This window comes from Symphalangus syndactylus, chromosome 4 (genome assembly GCF_028878055.3).
Source record: "Symphalangus syndactylus isolate Jambi chromosome 4, NHGRI_mSymSyn1-v2.1_pri, whole genome shotgun sequence".
NCBI lineage: Eukaryota > Metazoa > Chordata > Mammalia > Primates > Hylobatidae > Symphalangus > Symphalangus syndactylus.
In genome coordinates this window covers 50,038,448-50,058,198 of record NC_072426.2, presented here as the reverse complement: position 1 = coordinate 50,058,198, position 19,751 = coordinate 50,038,448, and the positions used below count along the sequence as shown (strand labels likewise).

The following is a 19,751-nucleotide window of genomic DNA, read 5'->3' as shown; positions in this document are numbered from 1 at the left end:
TAAATCTGGATCTGTAGTTAATTACCTGTGATGTATTAGAATACTTTTTATGTATATCTGAAGCCTGCTCTCACAAGTTTCATTTTATTCTGTTACCCCTTATACTACGCTAAATGCAGAATTATGATTTTTAAGCAAAAATATCCTCCAATTTAATGGTTTTCAATTGTAAGTATCCATATATTTTTTCTACATTACCAGTTACCTTGATATTTATGGGATTTAAAAAATTAAATTATATATAACATTAGCAGTTTATCCATTCTGAATTCTGAAGCCTGAAATCTCGTTATTACCTAGAAGGTAAACTCTAAATGTAAGTTTTGATGATAAATTTCAATAAATAGAAATGAGATTTGTTTTGATGCTAAATTTCACCTAGAAACTAAACTTTCTAAAATAGTTGGGGAGTATATGCTGACACATCTGCCTATCACTTTATTAACCAAATGATTAAAGTCTTGCAAAAAGCCAGGTATTAAAATTATGTTTTTATACAAGATGAGAAGTAGAAAAAATAATGCACTAACAATTCTTACCCAATATATCTTGTCTTATTTTGGGGAAACAAACCTAGACCTTCTTTTCTTAGGAGCAAAATTACCCATCCAATAAAGTAAAGCAAGTGGAACAAGAAAAAACAACAACAACAAAAAAATAGGCAATACAATTAATACTTCCAATCGGGGAACAAATATTATCTATGCATTTACTAGGATAAAAAACTAGTAAGTAAAATTGATAATTAAAATTGGTCCAGGAGTTTGGCCCAAATGTAGAATACAATTTGTCTCTGAATTTTGGACTAAGGTGTAGTGATTTCACGCTTTTATGAACTGTCTCCCCTTTGTTAAAACATAGCAGGGAAATATGGAATTGAAAATAAAAAAAAAAATATAGCCAGTCAAGAATAAGGTAAACATTTCAAAGTATCATAAATGAAAAAGAAGCATAACAAGAGAAAATCTCTAGCTTGCCAAGAAAGTATGCAAGGCAACCTAGAGATTTGCTGATGGAAGTAAAGGGAATACAGGTTCTCCCACTTCTAGCAACAGGACTCAGGCTCACTGTTTGGAACTAGGAGCTGGAGCTAGGGCATGCCCTATTAATAATGAAAGAAAGATAAAACAAAAAGCACTGCTGACTACCACCCAAGGCTATGGCTTTTAAGAAGCAGCAGGGAGCACATAAAGTTAGTCTCAATGGAGACAGGAACCGAACCTAAAAAGATCATGGGTCAGTGACTGAATTTACAAAATCGTTAGTATGAGCTTGGAGTAGGAACTTCATATCTCAATTTGTAGCCCTCATTCAAGATCATACTGGGCATGGGGAATGGTGGAGGCAATCAATAACAATTAGAGCAGGAAGAACAAAGAAGTAGAAATGGTAATAGAGAAGAAATCCAAAAAAGAAAGTGAAAAAAATTACAAAACTTATAATGCCCAGAAAGAGAGCAACAAAATCAATGATCAGAATATGAATTCATATCCAAATTAATTTATAAAACTGCCAAAAAATTAAAAGAAAATGTATAGGTATAAAGTTAATTTTTTAAAAAGAAATTATTTAACAAAGATACATCTCCAATAAAATTGGAAAGAGCCAGAGCAATCTTGTTTATAGAAACTTCTACTGCCAGATAAAATGTAGTAGGTGGCAGCAGCCCAAAACGTCCATTGCAAGAACTACAAAAAAAATGAATAAATTACAAAATTTATATTTTTCAAGATATGAGAGGGCTTGCTGAAGCAAGAAGATAATATGAATTAGAATTTCAGAGGATAGGAGCTCTTCCAAAGTGAGCAAAAGAATGACCTGCTCATTTCTTCTCAGGGGTTATTTGCTAATTTGGGAGGCCTATACTGATTTTAGTTACAGACTAAGAATCAGGTTTGGCTCACCCTCAGGGACCCTACCAGGAGAACCAAACCAGCAAAGCTTTCAAGGGGTCAGTTATATTCCTCTAAGCAAAGTGCAAACATGTGGTGTCCCGAACACGAGGCTGAATTTCCTCAACGCATGTTAACTTAAATTCTGGGCCATGCTTAAAAAGCTGGGCAACTTGGCCAACTGCATCTAAAAGCCAACATGAAATCTCTCGTAGTATCTTGGAAACAAAATTCTGCTAAAGGGAAGGTGCTTACTTTAAGCACGTAACTCAGGAGATTTGCAAGAATTTGAAGGTATAAGGGGCAGGAAGCTAAAGAGCTAAACACAATTTCTTATGTTGGGGGAAAGAACTGAATTACCAAGGGTCTTTCAGAGCTGAAAAGACTCTTCTGACTTTCCAACCAAAAGCTTAAGAGAACCACATAAAAATAACAGAATAAACCAAGGGTCTTAGTAATATTATAAAAAAGTACCAGCCCCACTTAATGCCTGACTGCATCAGCCCCTCACCCTATCTGTCCAAGGTTTTCTTGTTGTTGTTACTTTGTTTTAATTAGCCTTTTCTGATAAAAGACATCACCTGGAAATCTAAAATCTTTAACACACTATCGGATATAAAATAAAAAATTATTAAACAGAAAAAACTCAGGATTATAGATTATCTAGAGAAAAAAGAGATAATAGATACAGACAAATAATGCAAATATTTTTGTTGGTATAAACTAAAATAACCATGACTAATATATGTTAAAGAAAGTAGAGTAGATGGATAAAAATAAAGAATTATAATTTAAAAATGTAACCTATAAAAATAATGAAATAAAATTCCATTCTAGAACTAAAAAAAATATAATATTTGACATTAGGAACCCTGAATGTATTCAACACCACCCTCATTAGAACAGAAGACGGGATTACAAATTCAAAACACGTTGATAGAAAATACCCAAAATGAAGGACAGAGAAAAGAAAGAGAAAACAGAAAAAATGAAAAAGATGTGTGGAACACAGTTAAAAGGTACAACATACATACAATTGTGGTCCCCAAAGAAGAAGAATGAAGAGGCACTATACTATCTGAAGAAGTAATAGATTGAGGCTTTTCCAAACTTATGAAAAGCATCAATCCACAGATTTAAGAAACTCAATAAATATAAAATAGAAAAAATACCAAGAAACCACATTTTGGCATGTCATGCCAGAAATCCAAAGACAGAAACCCTTAAAACGAGCCCAAGAAAAAAGGCATTATCTCCAAAGGAGCAAAAATAACACTTCAAGAAGCTTTTCAACAAACACTAAAATTAAAAAGGTTTGAAAAAAATGAAAAACAATGCCATTGTTTTAAGTTTTTTTGTCTTGGAGAATATAGTTATTATCAAAATGTTATATTAACATGTAATGAATTATTATTAAACATATGAATATATATATTTAAAATTTATCAGTTTAAATTTCAAATATAGCAAATACATTGATAGATATAACTGGCATAAAAATTATTTGAGGATCTCAATAATTTTTCACACCCCACATCCAACAATATGTCATATAAATCTTGAAACATAAATTAGGGTACACTTTTCACTTGTACTGATACTTCACCAAATCAAATCCAAGCACCACTGTCTCTCACTTCAATTACTGCACTGGTACTTACGGGTTTCCTTAGAAGGATAAAATTGCTATTTATTAAAAAGGAGAAGACTAAGGGAGCAGCAAGATGTGGGATGGAAGTGAGAAGTCTAATTTTGAACATGTTCAACATTAGAAATCTAAGCAAAGAAGTTGAGTAAGCAGTTAGATTTATAGGTCTAGATTCAGAGAAGAGGTCATGGCTGCATAAATAATATTGGGTCCACTGAGATACAGTTGATAATTAAGGCCATTAATGAGCTTTATGTAAGAAGCAAATGTAAACAAAAGCCAAGATTTTAACCCTGATGTATTTCAAAATCAAAGGTTGGTGCTATGGTTGAGTGTTCCTGCCAAAACTCATGTTGGAAGCTTAATTCTTAGTATAGCAATGTTGGGAGGTGGTCAATTTAAGAGGTGAATAGGTTATTCAGGTAGATTAATATGTTTCTCTTTAGATTAGATCTCCAGGGAATTGATTAGTTCCCAAGAAAGCAGGTAAGTTATAAAGTGAGGTTGCCTGTAGTGTGAGGTCTCTTTGTATGCACCTGCTTCCCCTTCCACTTCTCTGCCATGCTGTCACATAGCACAAGGCCCTCATCAGAAGCCAGGCAGATACCAGCACTATGCTCTTGGATTTTCCAGCAACCAGAATTATGAGCCAAACAAACCTCTTTTCTTTAAAAATTATCCAGCCTCGGGTATTCTTTTATAGGAACACTAAATAGACTAATACGGGTGGTGAGATATAAAGAAAAAGTTGCTGGTATAAGAGGAGAGAACCAAGTGAGGAAAGTGAAGAAAGTGTTGCTAGAAGTGGGGTAGGGTGGAGGATGGGCAGCAGGAGATAAGTTATGTCAGGTTTTTCTGCTGTGTTGAAGATTTTGAGAATTGGATTTAGCAACATGGAGGTCTTGGAATACTTGTAGAGTGGAAAATAGAGCTTGATTATACTCTAATAGGATCATGAATGCATGAAAGAAACAAAAGTAAATATAGCCAGAATTTTTTGAAGCATTTGCTGTAAAAGGGAACAGTGAAGTTGAGTAGGAGTTGAAGAATGATACAGGCTGGGGGAGTGTTTTAAAAAGGGTATTAGTACAGGATATTTGAATAATGATGGGAAAGGGTAAAGTGCTTAACTATGTCATTGAGTAGGTGAGATGGGGTGGGATCTGGTAAATAAGTGAATGGAAAAGGAGCACAGATGGTTTAACCGTAGTTAGAGTATAGATCCATACTCTACAACCATAGTTAATGTAAGGCAGACTATGTAGATGTAAATGCAGGAGAGTTAGTACAGATCTTCTAGTAAATTTGTAGATGTTCTCTTCTAAATATATATACGTGTGTGTGTATATATATGCTATTTATTTTTATTTACTTTATTACTATATATATGCTATTTTATTTACTTTTTATTATATAGGAAGCCAAGTTAACAGCTAAGAGTAAGGGTTGGGAGGTGGGCAGGGAGATATTAGAGGTTGAGAAGAGAGAAGTGTGAAATGGTCAAGTAGGTGAGCAAGGGAATGGAGAGTTAGTGTTTCTCAGAGTGTGGTATGGGGACCCTGGAAGACTCTGAGAACTTTCCAAGGGGTCTGTGAGGTCAAAATTATTTTGAAAGAAACATTAATACAACATTTGCTTATTTCACTCTCATTTTCTTCTGAAGATATGGTGGAGCTTCCAGGGGCTACACGATGTGAGGTATTGTAAGAGACTGAATGCACAAACAGTCCAATTGGGATTTTTGTTAGGACTGTATTGAATCTACAGGTTATTTTGTAGGAATTGGCCAGTTTACAATACTGAATCCTCTAATCCATAAAAATGATATACTCCTCCATTTACTTTTTTTCAGTTTTTCTTAACGTTTGGGTTTCCAGTGTACAGACTGAACACATCTGTGATTAGATTTATCACCAAGTATTTGGCTTGTTGTGTGTTATTGTAAAAGACAATTGTCTGTAAATGAATTAAAGAAGTTTGAAAACTGTTGCTATAGAATAAAAAATGTACAAAACTAGAGTTTGTCACAATTACGTGTGTATACCTATATATCTCCCCTTATGGTCAAACTACATAGATTTCATAAAAAGTAATTCACGAGAAGGGTCATCTATGGGGTGTGTGTGAGTAGAGTAGATCTGAATTAGAAAGGATACCCAGGGACTTTAAGTGTGGATTATTTGTTCTTTAAAACAAGACAGAAAGTTCAGATTTAGAAGCAGATATGACAAAAAAAAAAAAAAAAAAAAATGGGTAGGTACATGTATGTTTGCTTTCCTGTTTACTTTCCCGTATCACTGAAATGCTTCAGGGGATGAAAACAATCTATTATTTCCCCAACAAATTGCTTTCTTATAAGGATTTCTTATCCTCTGGGGCCATTAATTTTTCCCTTTGAATTCCTGTGACTTTTATTGTTTGTGACCTGTGTCACTCTAAGCGGCAATTTAACCAACGTATCAATTGAGATTGAATTCAAGTTTTTTCTCCTTTCCAAATAAATATTAAGTGACAGTCTCAGAAAGAATGACAGCTATTCCACAGATCAAACTATGGATTTATGGAAGAGAGGCAAAAGGTGACCTCATATGACTCTCATCAAATAACATAAATCTAATGCTATTCAAAAGATTTTCTATTTGATAAAAATTAATTTCAACATAAATTTCAAAAGATACAAATACAATAACCAAAATAGGGTTTAAAAGAAGTCCTTTTCATCTATAACTATATAATCTACATATATAAATTGTTCCACAAAAAAAAAAACCATGGACTACTTAAAAACTGAACATGGCTAAAGCAATAAAAATTATCAGTGTGAACAAAATTATAATGTTTTAAATTAAAATGTAAATAGTTATTCATTAATTCAAGAAATAATTACTAAGTTCCTACTGTATTATAAGCCCCGGATACAAAGAGGACAACAAAAGCAAATACTCTGTTATGCCAATAGATGGGCAGAAAGTCAAAAGAAACAAATGCACAAAATAGTTCCAGATCATTACAGATACTGAAAATTAAGAATAAAGACAGCTAAATGGAGTGATGTGATTTAAGACAATGACTGGCTAGGGGACTTCTAAAGATTTAGTGAATAAGGAAAGCTCTCTGAGGAGGCAATGTTAAAGATGGTACCTAAATGAAAATAGGGCAAATAGCCATACAAAAATGTGCTGGCTGGAACATGGCCTATTTCAGAACATAATAAGGGCAATGTCGATGAAGAGTAATGTGCAAGAATAAAGTAGTACAGGATAAGGTCAAAGGCTAGGCAAGGGTAGACCATGTAGAGCTTAGGTTTTATTCTAAACATAGTAAGAAGCCACTGGAAGGTTTTAAGCAGGAAAGTAACATGATCTGATAATTTTGCTTTGTGAAAATAAGAGAAACAACAATAGCAACAAGAAGAGCAGTTAGGAGTCTAGTGCAGTAATAGTCCAGGCAATAGAAAATGGGAGTAGTAGTGATCGACAGAGAGAGAAGTGGAGGTGTTTGTTTTATCTTGGAGACAGAACGAAAGTATCTGGTGGATTGAATGTAGATGACGAATGAAAGTGAGGAATCAATGGTGACTCCTATATTTCTGATAAAAATTAGTGACTTCCCATTTTAAATATTTAACTTTTGTATCATTAGCTATTTTCACAATAGTGGTATATCATAAACATTCCAAAACTCTGTGGCTTAAAGTAACAATCATTTTAGCTTTCTTCTGCATCTCTGCTCTTGGTGATTTACTCTAGGGTTGGAGACAAGTTACAGGTTGGGTCCCATCTGCTCCACAGCTCTCCCATGTTCCTTGGATCAGCAGGCTAGCAAGATCTTGTCCCTCTCATGGTGGTGGCAGAAGCACAAGAAGACAAGCTCAACTTTACGCTTCTGTTTGGGTCATGTCTGTTAATCCACTGGCCAAAGCAAATCTTAATGGCTGAATTAAAAGATAGAGAAATACACTTTTTTTTTGTTTTTTGAGATGGAGTTTTGCTCTTGTTGCTCAGGCTGGAGTGCAATGCCATGATCTCAGCTCACTGCAACCCCCGCTTCCTGGTTCAAGCAATTCTCCTGCCTCAGCCTCCCGAGTAGGTGGGATTAGAGGCATGCGCCACCATGCTCGGCTAATTTTGTATTGTTAGTAGAGATGGGGTTTCTCCATGTTGGTCAGGCTGGTCTCGAACTCCCGACCTCAGGTGATCTGCCCACCTCGGCCTCCCAAAGTGCTGGGATTACAGGCATGAGCCACCACGCCCCACCAAGAAGTACACTTTTCCTCTAGTGAAAGGACCTGCAATCTCTTATGACAAAGACCACTAGTAGATGGAGGTACAAAGAATAGAGACAAAAATAGAGACAAATGAGAGAACCATAAAAGGCTACCAGTTTCTGGAAAGCTCCAAATCATTCTTCAAGATAACCACGAGGAATATGTAATTCTTCTTAATACTTAGCTTTAGTAAGCAATTACAGAAACATTTTCAAATTCTATTTTATCATTAAAGACTTAGCTAAACATGTGTATAGTAGAAAGAAAATGGCATTAGAAATATTTCTGAGATTAGGTTAGCATAATAGATACAGGTTTGAAATTTAAAATAATGAAAATTATACGGTCAAAGACACTACTAAAACAACTAGAGGGTAAAGACAGGCAACCAACAGGAACACACTTCAAAGTGATTTGTTCATTTGTTTGTTTGTTTACAGAGATGGGGTCTCACTGTGTTGCCAGGCTGGTCTCGAACTCCTAGGTTCAAGTGATCCTTCCACCTCAGCCTCCCACATGTGTGAGCAACCACACCCAGCCAAAGAGATTTTTAAAAACAAAAAAATAAATATTTAGTTACCTTTTTTCATAAAAATCAAACTATTTTACTTCACAAAATTAAAATTAAAAAAGGCAAAATTGCTAAAAACAAGAGACCTAAAAGCAAACCGCAAAAAAATCAAATCCTCAACATATATCAAACAAAAGCTTCATATGTCTACTGTTTATATAAAGGTTTCACTAAATGCTAAGAAAAAGAATGTTCTCACTTGTCCATATTCCCTAGAAGCTTTAATATGTCTCATAGACTTAAAAATAACTCTTGAAAGAATAAGCATAATGCGCTCTGTGAGGTTATAGAAATACACGTTAGATGAGGCATAACCAAATTATTAAAAGTTTCCAAAGCTAAGCAGAGAAATTTGAATTTGTTCTGTGGGTTATCACAGACTCAGAGGAATGTCCTAAAAAAAAAACACTGTTTTACTATGGTTAATTAGGCAACTGTGAGAAAAATGAATGAAGTAAGTAGGTCAACTGGAATGGGTGAATAAAAATTATAGATTAGGGTAAACGAATTCAAGGACTATCCCAAGAACAAGATTAAATATTTTAGACTAGAATATTATGACAGAAGACAGTCAAAGAAAACTCTAGAATCCAGCCTAGGACAGTGCTTCTCAAAGCACTCTAATGCACACAGGATTCACTTAGGGATCTCATTAAAAGGCAGATTCTGATTCCCTAAACCTGAGAGTCAGCAGTTCTATCAAGCTCCCAGGTGATGCTAATATTGATGATCCTAAGATCGCATTGTTTAGTAGAAAACGGCCTATGAACTAAGAATAATTATAGAAGCTACATAAGGAGTCAGTTTTCCCAGATTTGTAGATAATAATCAAGCTTCCTATTATATGCTTTATCATCCTGTTTCTTCCTTCTTAGCACTTATCAAAGGTGTGTTCTTAACATGTATTCTTGTGACTATTTGTTCAATGTATTTTACCTCACTTAGTGTTCTGCTTGGCTCAACACTTTAGCCCTAATACTTAGTACATATCTAACACATAGTTGACACTGAATACTTGATTAAGAAATAAATGAATCATCAATGAATAGAAATGCTTCAAGAGAAGTTAGTTTAAACATAGGTTAGTGAGGGACTACCAAGTGAAAGGATACATATTGATCAGAATGATAAGGCTATTGACGCAGATTTGATTGCTAATAAGATGGTAATCAAATCTGCGTCAACAGCTTTATCTATGCATTGGTAGCCGTGTAAGCAAATAATATAATTGAAGGCATATGTGTAAAGAGAGAAGATCTAAGCTTGTGGGGCAAACACCCAGAGAGGACCCACAGGAAGGTCCACCAAAGAATGGAGTCAGTGCGAGATTCTGAAAGAAAAAAGGGCAAATACTGAAAAAAAAAAAAAAAAAGGCTAAAGGCAAATTGAGCAGTAAGTTCACAGGCAATCATGAATAAACATCTTTCTGTAAATGTGTAGAGATGAACGTTAGATTTTAGTAAGCTAGGAAGAAACTGATAGGGAAGAGGAAGGGAAACTGATAGGGAAGAGGAAGCAGCGCTTGCACATGCAAACTCCAGACATTATGAGAGCAAATTCTGGGAGTGACAAAAAATATAGCATTTTTTTCAGAGGAATAGAAAACATATTTGTCCTTGAAAATGACTATAGGAGCCAGGCTGGCACGTGTAAATAGATGAACTGGTCCTGGTACAGAATAATAGAGCATGGTGAAGACTGAACCAAATTAGAACATGCAGGGCTCATATAAAGACAGCAGCTGAGTCAAGTCTGTAAGATTACTGCCTCAAAGGAATGAGAAAGAAGTACTGCCAAAATTTCCAGGTTTTTTTTTTTTTTCCAAGAAAAAGCAAAAATCTGGATATGTATATGAAATTTGCTGCATTGGGGAAAAAAAAAACATACTCAACTTGTAGAGCACCACTTCACTCTCTCTGGTCTAAAAGGAATCTGAGTTATCAAACAATAAATTAGATTGCAGAACAGAACTAAGAATGTGGCTGACTTCAAAGTTCTAAGTATGCAAACAGGAGCAATATGTTATGTCATTAGAGCAGAAATGATTAGAGGTTGAGGACTGGTTCAGCAAATGATAAAGAGTACCAGGAACCAAAGGAAGCAGCACTTAGATTGAAATATAAAAGGAACAGACAAGCTAGGGTAAAAAGAAAAGACTTTAAGAAGGGAAAGTGGGAAGATTTGAATAAACGGAAGTTTGTATCTTAAAGTAGAAAGGACATAGTTAAAAGTTGGAAATGATAGACCATTCAGTGAAAGGTGATGATCTTTAGACTAAAAGACAAACATGTAAAGTTTTGATTATGAAATTATATTGATTCACTTATTTAAAATTTGAATAGTAATGGCACTTTAGAATAATCTTTTAATTTGACAATACTTAAGAACAGATGACAGTTATTTTAAAGAGAACTAGTTATACAAGATTGATTATGAATGTAATATATTTTGCCTTGAAAACATACAAGTGAGGTTAAGAAGGAGGCACACATTCCAGCCCCCTTCTGTTCTTGGCTTCTTTGTTGAGTGCCAAAAATACCTGGAGCCAGTTGAGACAGGAGATAGATATCTGGCCACTTAAAACTATCTGGACTAATGCCATACTAATACATGCTAAAGAACAGACAGCAGGTTAATAAATTAATAATCACTATACCAGTCTGGTCTGCATTTAAAACTGACCTAAATCACGTAACATTTCAATTTCCTTTCTTATTCAAGAGCTTCACCCTTCTTTCAATTAGGTTCACAAATATTCTAGACAGGCAAGCAGCATTATGCACTCATTCAAAAGACAGTCATTTAACAATTATTATATGCGAAGTGCTATATACAAAGCACCATGGCAGATATAAAAAATTCATCAGTCATGAATAACGTTATGAAGCATATGCCTAATAGGGAAGATAACAAAAGATATATGCATAAATAACTACAACACGGCTGGGCGCGGTGGCTCAGGCCTGTTAATCCCAGCACTCTGGGAGGCCGAGGTGGGCGGATCACGAGGTCAGGAGATCAAGACCATCTTGACTAACATGGTGAAACCCCGCCTCTACTAAAAATACAAAACATTGGCCAGGCATGGTGGTGGGCGCCTATAGTTCCAGCTACTTGGGAGGCTGAGGCAGGAGAATGGCGTGAACCCGAGAGGCGGAGCTTGTAGTGAGCCAAGATCACGCCACTGCACTCCAGCCTGGGTGACAGAGCGAGACTCCGTCTCAAAAAAAAACAAAAACAAAAACAAAAAAACTGCAACGCAAGCTACAAACCTAAACAGATATAAGTGAAGATCCATAAATGCTCCTGGAAGAGACAAGATTAGAAGGATTATTCAAACATTCAAAGATTCCCATTTGACACACAAAACAAATGTCAGTATTTGGTCTCCCAGTCTGCACTCTTTTTCTAACAAGGCATACTGCCTTCCACCATTAGCACAAATTTTCCATTAAACTCTCAAAACTTAAGAGTTATTCATCTTTAATTCTTTATTGCAATTTTACTCCATTTACACTTAACCCGTGGTACCCCTGAAGATGTTTAATTTTTCCTGTTAACATTACACAGAACAAAATATTTTTACCCAACATAGGAAAACTGACATCACATATCTGGTCCTGCAGACTGTTAACAAAAAATAAAAGTGAGGTAATGACATACACTAAGAACAAAAATTTGTATTTCCCAACACCATATCCTTTTAAATCTCCAAAACGATTTCTGTTCAAAGTCCAGAAAGGTGTTTCTGGTTGAATGAAATAGCTATCTTCTAAACCAGCCACAAAACCTAATGCTACTACCCTCCACCCCTCACTAACTTAGATGCTTGAGTTTTTTGTCAAAAATAATTGGAATTTGTTTTACAATTCTAGGACTACTAGGAGTCCACCTCTAACACTAACTCTAGAAATGACACAGTCAATGTAAAATATACAAAGTTTTGCACTAAAGGCCTAAAGTGGGAGGCAGAATTAAAGAAATCAGCCTTTGGCTCTCAAAGTAAGTAAAAATATAAACATCAACTTAGTTTCAGAATTGAGGAAATAAAATATTGTAAATAAATTGTTAATTTTATTGTTAATTTTAACAATAGCATTGTACTTTAACTGGATACGAAAAATAAAATGAAAAAAAGATAGCAATGTGTCTTCATATCATTCCCTTTAGCAGATCACAAAATTCTACTACTGTTTAAATGTTCACGTGTTTCATAAACACTGTAACAAGTATTTACTCCGATGGTGATTTCTCTCTCTATGAGTAAGATAAATATTAATGTTAGAATTTAAGTTCCATGAAGGCAGAATTCTGTCCGTTCTATTCCCTGATTTATCTCCAGCTGAACTCTACCTAACACACAGAAGGTTCTTAATAAATAATGCAAATGAACTATGCTTAAAACACAGAACACTCTCATTACTTGTCATACACATGAATGAATGTCAGAAGAAATTTCGTGACAACTAAATGTAAGAAACTACAGAATATACTATACCATGTCAGAAGGGAAGAAAGTGGCAATGTTTCACTAGATTAAGATGAAGTTCCTTTCATTCTTCCTTAATTATTATGAACTAGTAATTAACAAATTACGATTTAGCCATACAAGTTCATGTATTATGTATTCCATCTACTATCATTAGGCACAAAAAAAATTAAAGAAAGCTAGGAAGTAAACTGAAGAAACGATAAGTGGATTTAAAAAGCATCACGTAAATCACTTCTCTGCAATTTCCCCAGCTTTGTGAATCTGTGAATAACTGAGATTTTTTCATTATCAACTTTCTATAACTATTAAAATTGTTTCACACATGAATACGGATGCTCCTTAACCTATGATAGGATTACACCCTGATAAATCCATTATATATTGAAAATATCTTAAGTCAAAAATGCACCTAATAACTCTCAACCTACCAAACATCATCGCTTAGCCTACCCTACCTTAAGCATGCTCAGAATACTTACATCAGTCTACACTTCAGCAGAACCATCTAACACAAAGTTTATTTTATAATGAAGTGTTGAATATATCATGTAATTTATTGAATACTATATTGAAAGTAAAAAACAGAACAGTTGTATGGGTACTCAAAGTAAGGTTTCTACTAAATACATATTGCTTTCTCACCACCCTAAAGTCAAAGAATCTTAAGTTGAACTATCATAAATTGGGAAAAGTCTGTATATGAAACCGTCAATATTGGCAGAAATTTAAAGGTTAAAAAGTAATAATGCAAAAACTGGTTTCGGATTTAATTTTTGTCAAAAGCAAAAAATAAATATTTTCCTGCTGTTTGCTTACATTTATATTTAATCTCCTGTCATCTTATAATTAGCTACTTCCATTTCCATTTCCCTCAAAATATTGTAACTCTTTGGAAACAACGGTCTTCAGCCCCATTTTCCACCTGTTGAATTAGATCTATCCATGCCTAAATAAAATACGTTCCTATTAAAATTCTCTAAAGGACTTATTTAAGAAATCTGTGAATCACTAATAGAACCTACAATAAAATCTTGAATTATTTGTCCAAAAGTAGAAGCCTAGATCATGTAATATCACATACCAAACAAAAACATACCTTTTTAACTTTGAATTGTGCTCTCAGGTTTGCAAGTGAATATAGCTGTATTATAGCTTCACAGTTTTAATGGAAATGTGTCTCTATGAATGATCAAAAAGAGTGTTTCAATACCATAGTTCCCTAATTAATATCATGATCAATTACTTTAATGATGAAGAAAGAAAGTGACTCAGGTTTTTGAAAAGTCCAGTAAGAAATCAGTGAAGAGTACCAAAATGGTCCAAGTAGAAAGACTAATGCCTTCTCTTTTATTAAAGTGTAAACTGGGAATGCAAAGTGATTGGCTCCTTCTGTCAATCAGAAAAGCAGGGCTGGTATGGTTTTTACACACAGCTCTAATTGCTTCTTCTTCCTCTTCAATTAGTTAATAACTGAGAATCACACAGGAAAAAGAAAAAATAAAGGAAACAATTGAATAAAAGAATTATTTTTCAGGAAAATCTATGATACCGTAGAGAAAGCTATGCTTAGGATCAGAATATATCAAAAATATAGTAATCAGACATGATTTTTAAACATTAAACATTCAGGTATTAGAAATTTACATATGAATTTCAATAAATTATAAATTACATACCTTGGTTACATCAGATTAAGTTCACCTCAGACTAAGCTCTTTGAAAGTTATTGGTAGGTGTCAATAAATCTAAATAGCTTATGAAATTACTTATCACAAAGAAATGAAAATTCTGCTCTGCCACTAGTATCTTCAGAAAAAGCAGTAAGAGGAAAACAGTTGCTTATGTACAGTTTTAATTCTATTAAAAGGTATAGTTTTATATTAAAGACTACATTATTTATTCCGTACAGTGATTCCATATTGAACACTCTCCATCAAACCTTGCATCTCACATGCCACAGGCATCAACTAACAGATTTCCTCATTAATTTAAGAATGATACAACAGTTTTAACGCTGACTTTGATGGCTAACAACAAAAGATAATAGATTTGCCTTGAGTTTTATTGGACAAATTTACACATTAAAGAGGCTACAAGAATATCACACCTCTCAAAGATACATCCCTCTGGCTGACTTTAATAAATCCCTCCCATATTTGAATTCTGTACCATCCCTAACTCTCATTCTAGAATACCACTCTCTCTATCACTATATGGGTAATCTGAAAACCCACACTCAAACCACACTGTGACACAACTCCTGTTCTCCAGCTTTGCCACACATAACCTTCTAAACTCCTCCTCTTCCCATCAAGTCCTCCAAAGAATTTCTAAGATTACTAACACACACACACACACACACACACACTTAAAAAATCTCAGCTCTGCCATTTACTAGTCTGTAACCTTGAACAATTTATTTAGCCTCTCTGTACCTCAGTTTCCTCATCTATAAAATGGGAGTAGTAACTACCTCACAGGATTATTATGAGGATTAAATGATCTAATATTTGTAAAGCACTTAGAATAATGACTGACACATACTGTTTACTGTAATTACTATTAAATATTTTCAGTATTACTTTCGAAATGTATAGATTTCACCCAATTAGATTTGAGGATACATAAAAACAAACATCACTCTTTTTAGAGTGATTCAAATCTCTCCTAGAAACACACTCAAGCAGAAGAGAGCCACACACACACACACACACACACACACCTCCAGTGCACAGTATACCAGAATCTTTGGAGAACAAACTTTTGCCCTCTAAGAATGTTATTGTAGAGAAAAAGCTTATGGCAAAATGGGTAATTCAAGCAGAAGTGAGGCACAAACTAACAATTTGCCTGCTACTTTTACAATGAGCAGAGGCATGATATGCAAAAAAAAAAAAAAAAAAAATGTTTTCAAGGAATTATGTTTTCTTGAACAGATCTGAATCTGAAACCACTCCGGAAAGCAACTTGCTCACTTCCTGGACCAATCCATTTACCGTGGAAAAAAAGCTTTGTTGAAGTTAGGAAAAACCACTTTCTTTGTACCACTCACTAAAAGCAGTAAGATGATCCCAAATTTTCACTATTTATAAATTCACATACTTCAAAATATCAGTTTTTCAATTAGTTAATAGGAGAATAAATCCAAAACTCATCAGCAAATTTTCTTCAGATTCTCAGTGGCCAATAATCTCCTTTAAAGAAAACCTTTCTTAAAGAAATACCACAAGGAAAAAAAAAAAGATACTAGATTCTATACTGATAAGTTCAGTTCACCCTCTGAAAATGTAACCTATTTTCAGACAGCTAAATGTGCTTCTCCACCGTAAAACAAATTTCCCTTACCATTTATAGGCAACGTAAGTAACGTTCTGTTATTAAGTAAAAATTATTTTAATCCATTTTAATCCATATGCTGTGCAATACCAAAACCTAAATTTTACTTCCTTTGATATTCAAAGTAAACAGGTATATTCATAACTTCAGATTAAGGCCAAATGTACAGCATTAGTAAAAGTAACCCACAAAGTTAAAACAAAAAACTACAACTAAAAATTAATTTAATTTCGGCATAGAAATCTGAACACCATGACATTTTTATTGTTACCTTTTAAATGCTTCGGCTGGGTTTCTCTCGCACTCCCCAGGCTGTAAGAGGCTTTGGACTGCTGGATCCCTTAGCTTGTCCTCATATCCTTGGAGTAGTCCACTGCGGCAGATCTGGGCTACTAGACCTCTAATAAACCCTCCAACACACAAAGTATCAGAGTCCTGGGCTTTGCAGAAATGAAAGGCCAAAGCTTGGCGATGTAAACCTCTCTGCAAACTTGTAGGTGAACTTGGCCATAAGAGTTCAGTACATAGGGCCGTCTTGCCACTGCCAGGCCCTCCTACCAACAACACACCCCAGGCAGCTCCCTTTCCAGAGACACCACTAGCATTATTCCCAGAATTCACTACAAGTGATGGTGCATTGACAGCACTATTGCAGCAGTTACTTTTCTCCTGGAGGCAATGCTGAAGCTTGTGGAAAACCCACTCCCTACAGTAAAACGGCTTCCCTTGCAGTAAACTGGTTTGAGCCATTTTGCAGACTTTCTCTTCCCAAGGATTAGTCATAACAGGTTTTTTATCTTCATTTGCTAGAGTCTGGATACATCAACACAGGTCTTTCCATCCATTATGACATAACTTGTATATTAAGTTGACTCTGAAGACAGAGTAACTAGTTACAGTAAAATTCAACAGCCACAGAGTTCATCTGTCAACAGAACGTGCATGACTTTATTTGGTTCCTTATTCTTGATCAGCAGTCTATGCATTAGTTGTTGAACTGAGGGAAAAACGCCTGATTCCACAGCTCAGCAACACTTTTCCTATATTTCAATGAGTCACATAACTCCATGGTTATAAATGGAGTTTATGTGATTGTGGATGTTTCAAGAACAGAGATGAGACAATACATGGAAAACTAAAGAAAAAACCCAATCTTTCAATTTGTACAAAATGCTTCTCCAGATTCCAAGTGTTAATTCTGCATCTGACAATTAGATTCAGAAAAGAGGTCCACTGCATTAAATGGCATCAGAGAGATTACATTTATACGGTATGAGGTACAGTATGTAAGTAGCTCTGTATTTCTCGTTGAAGGATGATCACTCAGACTACTAGATCTTGCCAGTTTCAGGCATCTGGGCAACTGCCAGGGAACTGTTTCAGATTATAGTCTCTTATGTGGCAGAAATGACAACCACTGTTAACACCTTCTTAATTCAAAGCATTCATAAAACGCATTTTTCAAGACAGCAGATTCTTAATGAACCTGTTCATAGGTTTCTTGGTTTTAAGACGTCCAGGTAATCAACAATTCCACAAGTAACTAAAATAAAACAAACAAAAATACCTCAGTGCAAAATATCATATGTTAAAAACTTATTAAGGACAATAAAGGTTGCAGTGTACCAGTTAACGTAATCTCAAAAATCTACGTACTTCACCTTTGGCACTTTCAAAAAGTTGGACAAAAACCACTGAAATAATCACATTCTCCCCTCTGCATTTTTCTTCCTCGTTGTTATGCTTCCCAAACAGCCACATTTTAATCAAGTTACCCAAGATTTTTGCAACTTCACCATAGCAAGGGAGGGGGGAGATACTTTATGCACATACAGTAACACCCTTAACTCCAGGCAAAACGCTCATTCACAGTAGACTGGTAGAACAGCGCCAGCTAAGGAAGCTCTATTAACTTACACAGTCCAGTCAGTCAAGGACTGTCTACTCCTCCAGCCACACTTCTTTGTTGATAGTTTGCAAAAATCTAGGGGAAGATTACTAGGGTTGCAGCTAGATGGGAAATGGTTTTAAAATAAAAACCGATGGGGGATGATTGTTCTTATAGGAATGATAAAGCAAACACAAGTAAAATGTGAATCCTTCCTTCCTCTGGGCCAAGGATGGAGGTCAGGGATAAAATCTACCGCTCTGGCCGGAGAAAAGGCTGCTAGGGAGAAATTCCTTCCAAGACAGGAAAGGGATAAAGAGTAGAGTGCTTCGGTGCTGGTGGGTGTCTGCCCACAGGTTCGGCCTCCAGTTTCAGCTGACAGACAAAAGGAACTCCGCGATTCCCAGCGCCGGGCACCACCTTGGGTTTGAACTGCCCAGAGGAGCCACAGGGGAGCCACCTCGGAGAGGCCACAAGCGAAGGTGCAGCCTCCACACCGAGGTCTGCCCTTCCAGAGGCTGGGAGCGCCTCTGCACCCCGCCCCGCACCGAGATTGGGGTGTGTCTTTTGAAGGGGGAGGGGGTGACTGAGGTCCTTGCCAATCCCAGACGAGGGGTCGCCTCCCGGTCGGCTTCCGCCTCTGCGCTCCCGCCCCATGCCCGGCTCCCGCTCCCACCCGGCCGACGGCGGTGCGAGGGAAGAGGGCAAATCTGGGGCTCGAGGCCGGAGAGGGTGGGTGGTTGGGTCAGGTCCAAGCCCCGGCCTCGGCCTCCCAGCTTCCAACCCGAGGGAGGGGCCTCGCTTCCACCGCCGCCGCCGCCCCCCGGTTACCTCGGCCCCAGCCGCCGCCGTGGCCGCCGCTGCCGCTGCCGCTGCTGCGGACTCAGTCTCAGACACTTGCTTCGCTGAGAAGTCGCCGCCAGCAGCGCTCCCGGGACTCCACTCCAACTGCAGCCGCCTCCTCCGCCAGGCCCGGGGCACGCTCCCAGCTCCGGATCCTCCTCTTGGCCCCCGGCGGCTGCCAGTTCCAGCTTTCCCAGCAGAATCGGTCGTGCTCGCCCCAGCCCCCACCGGCCAACCGCCGCCGCCGCCGCCGTCAGGGCAGTGACTGTCTCAGGCAGCCCTCGGCCGGCCGGCTCCGCCCCACCCCGCTCCGCGGCCCCGCCCTCCCAGCCCAGACCCCGCCCCCGCCCCGCCGTTAGGCCTTTCTTTGCCCGCCGGCTCCGCCCCCGCGTCCTTCCCCTCCCCCACCGCGCCCTCCCACAGCAGCCCGTGCCTGGGCGTGTGCGGCCTCCTGGGACCCGCTGCCGGCGTGGCGGGGAGACCTGTCTCGGGGCGGCGTGGGGGCCCCGCCTTTCTCAGGGGAGGCGGAGAACGGGGCGGGGGCTGCGTTCTCACGTCCCCGAGCTCACGCGAGTCGTTGCCCCCACCCTCCCCGTCACCACTGGGCCCTGATCCTTCCTTTGTCTTCCAGGCCGGAGGGACTCGCCGGCTGTTGGGGCCGTATCTGCTCCTGGGAGGGGCAGTTGGGTAGGGGGAGATTGCCTCTTGCCTCTCTCTGCTCAACCCTTTTGCCTTTCCCTTAACCCCCTTGCTTCCAAAGCCACTTCAGGCCCCGTTCTACCAGTCAGTCGTCCGGTCTCCTTTCAGTCCATTA

At 37.4% G+C, this 19,751-nt stretch overlaps 1 protein-coding gene across 1 annotated transcript in view; it reads right to left on the bottom strand.

Moving 5' to 3' along the window:
• Positions 1-19,063, bottom strand: part of ANKRD50 (ankyrin repeat domain containing 50) — a 49,060-nt gene extending 29,997 nt beyond the window's left edge. The window contains exons 1-2 of the mRNA XM_055274643.2: positions 18,926-19,063; positions 16,478-17,749 (exon numbers count right to left, since the gene is read on the bottom strand). Coding sequence (XP_055130618.1) covers positions 16,478-16,989 — 512 coding nt within the window. The 5' untranslated portion in view covers positions 16,990-17,749; positions 18,926-19,063. The remainder of the gene's footprint in view (positions 1-16,477; positions 17,750-18,925) is intronic.
• Between the last annotated feature and the right edge of the window lie 688 nt (positions 19,064-19,751).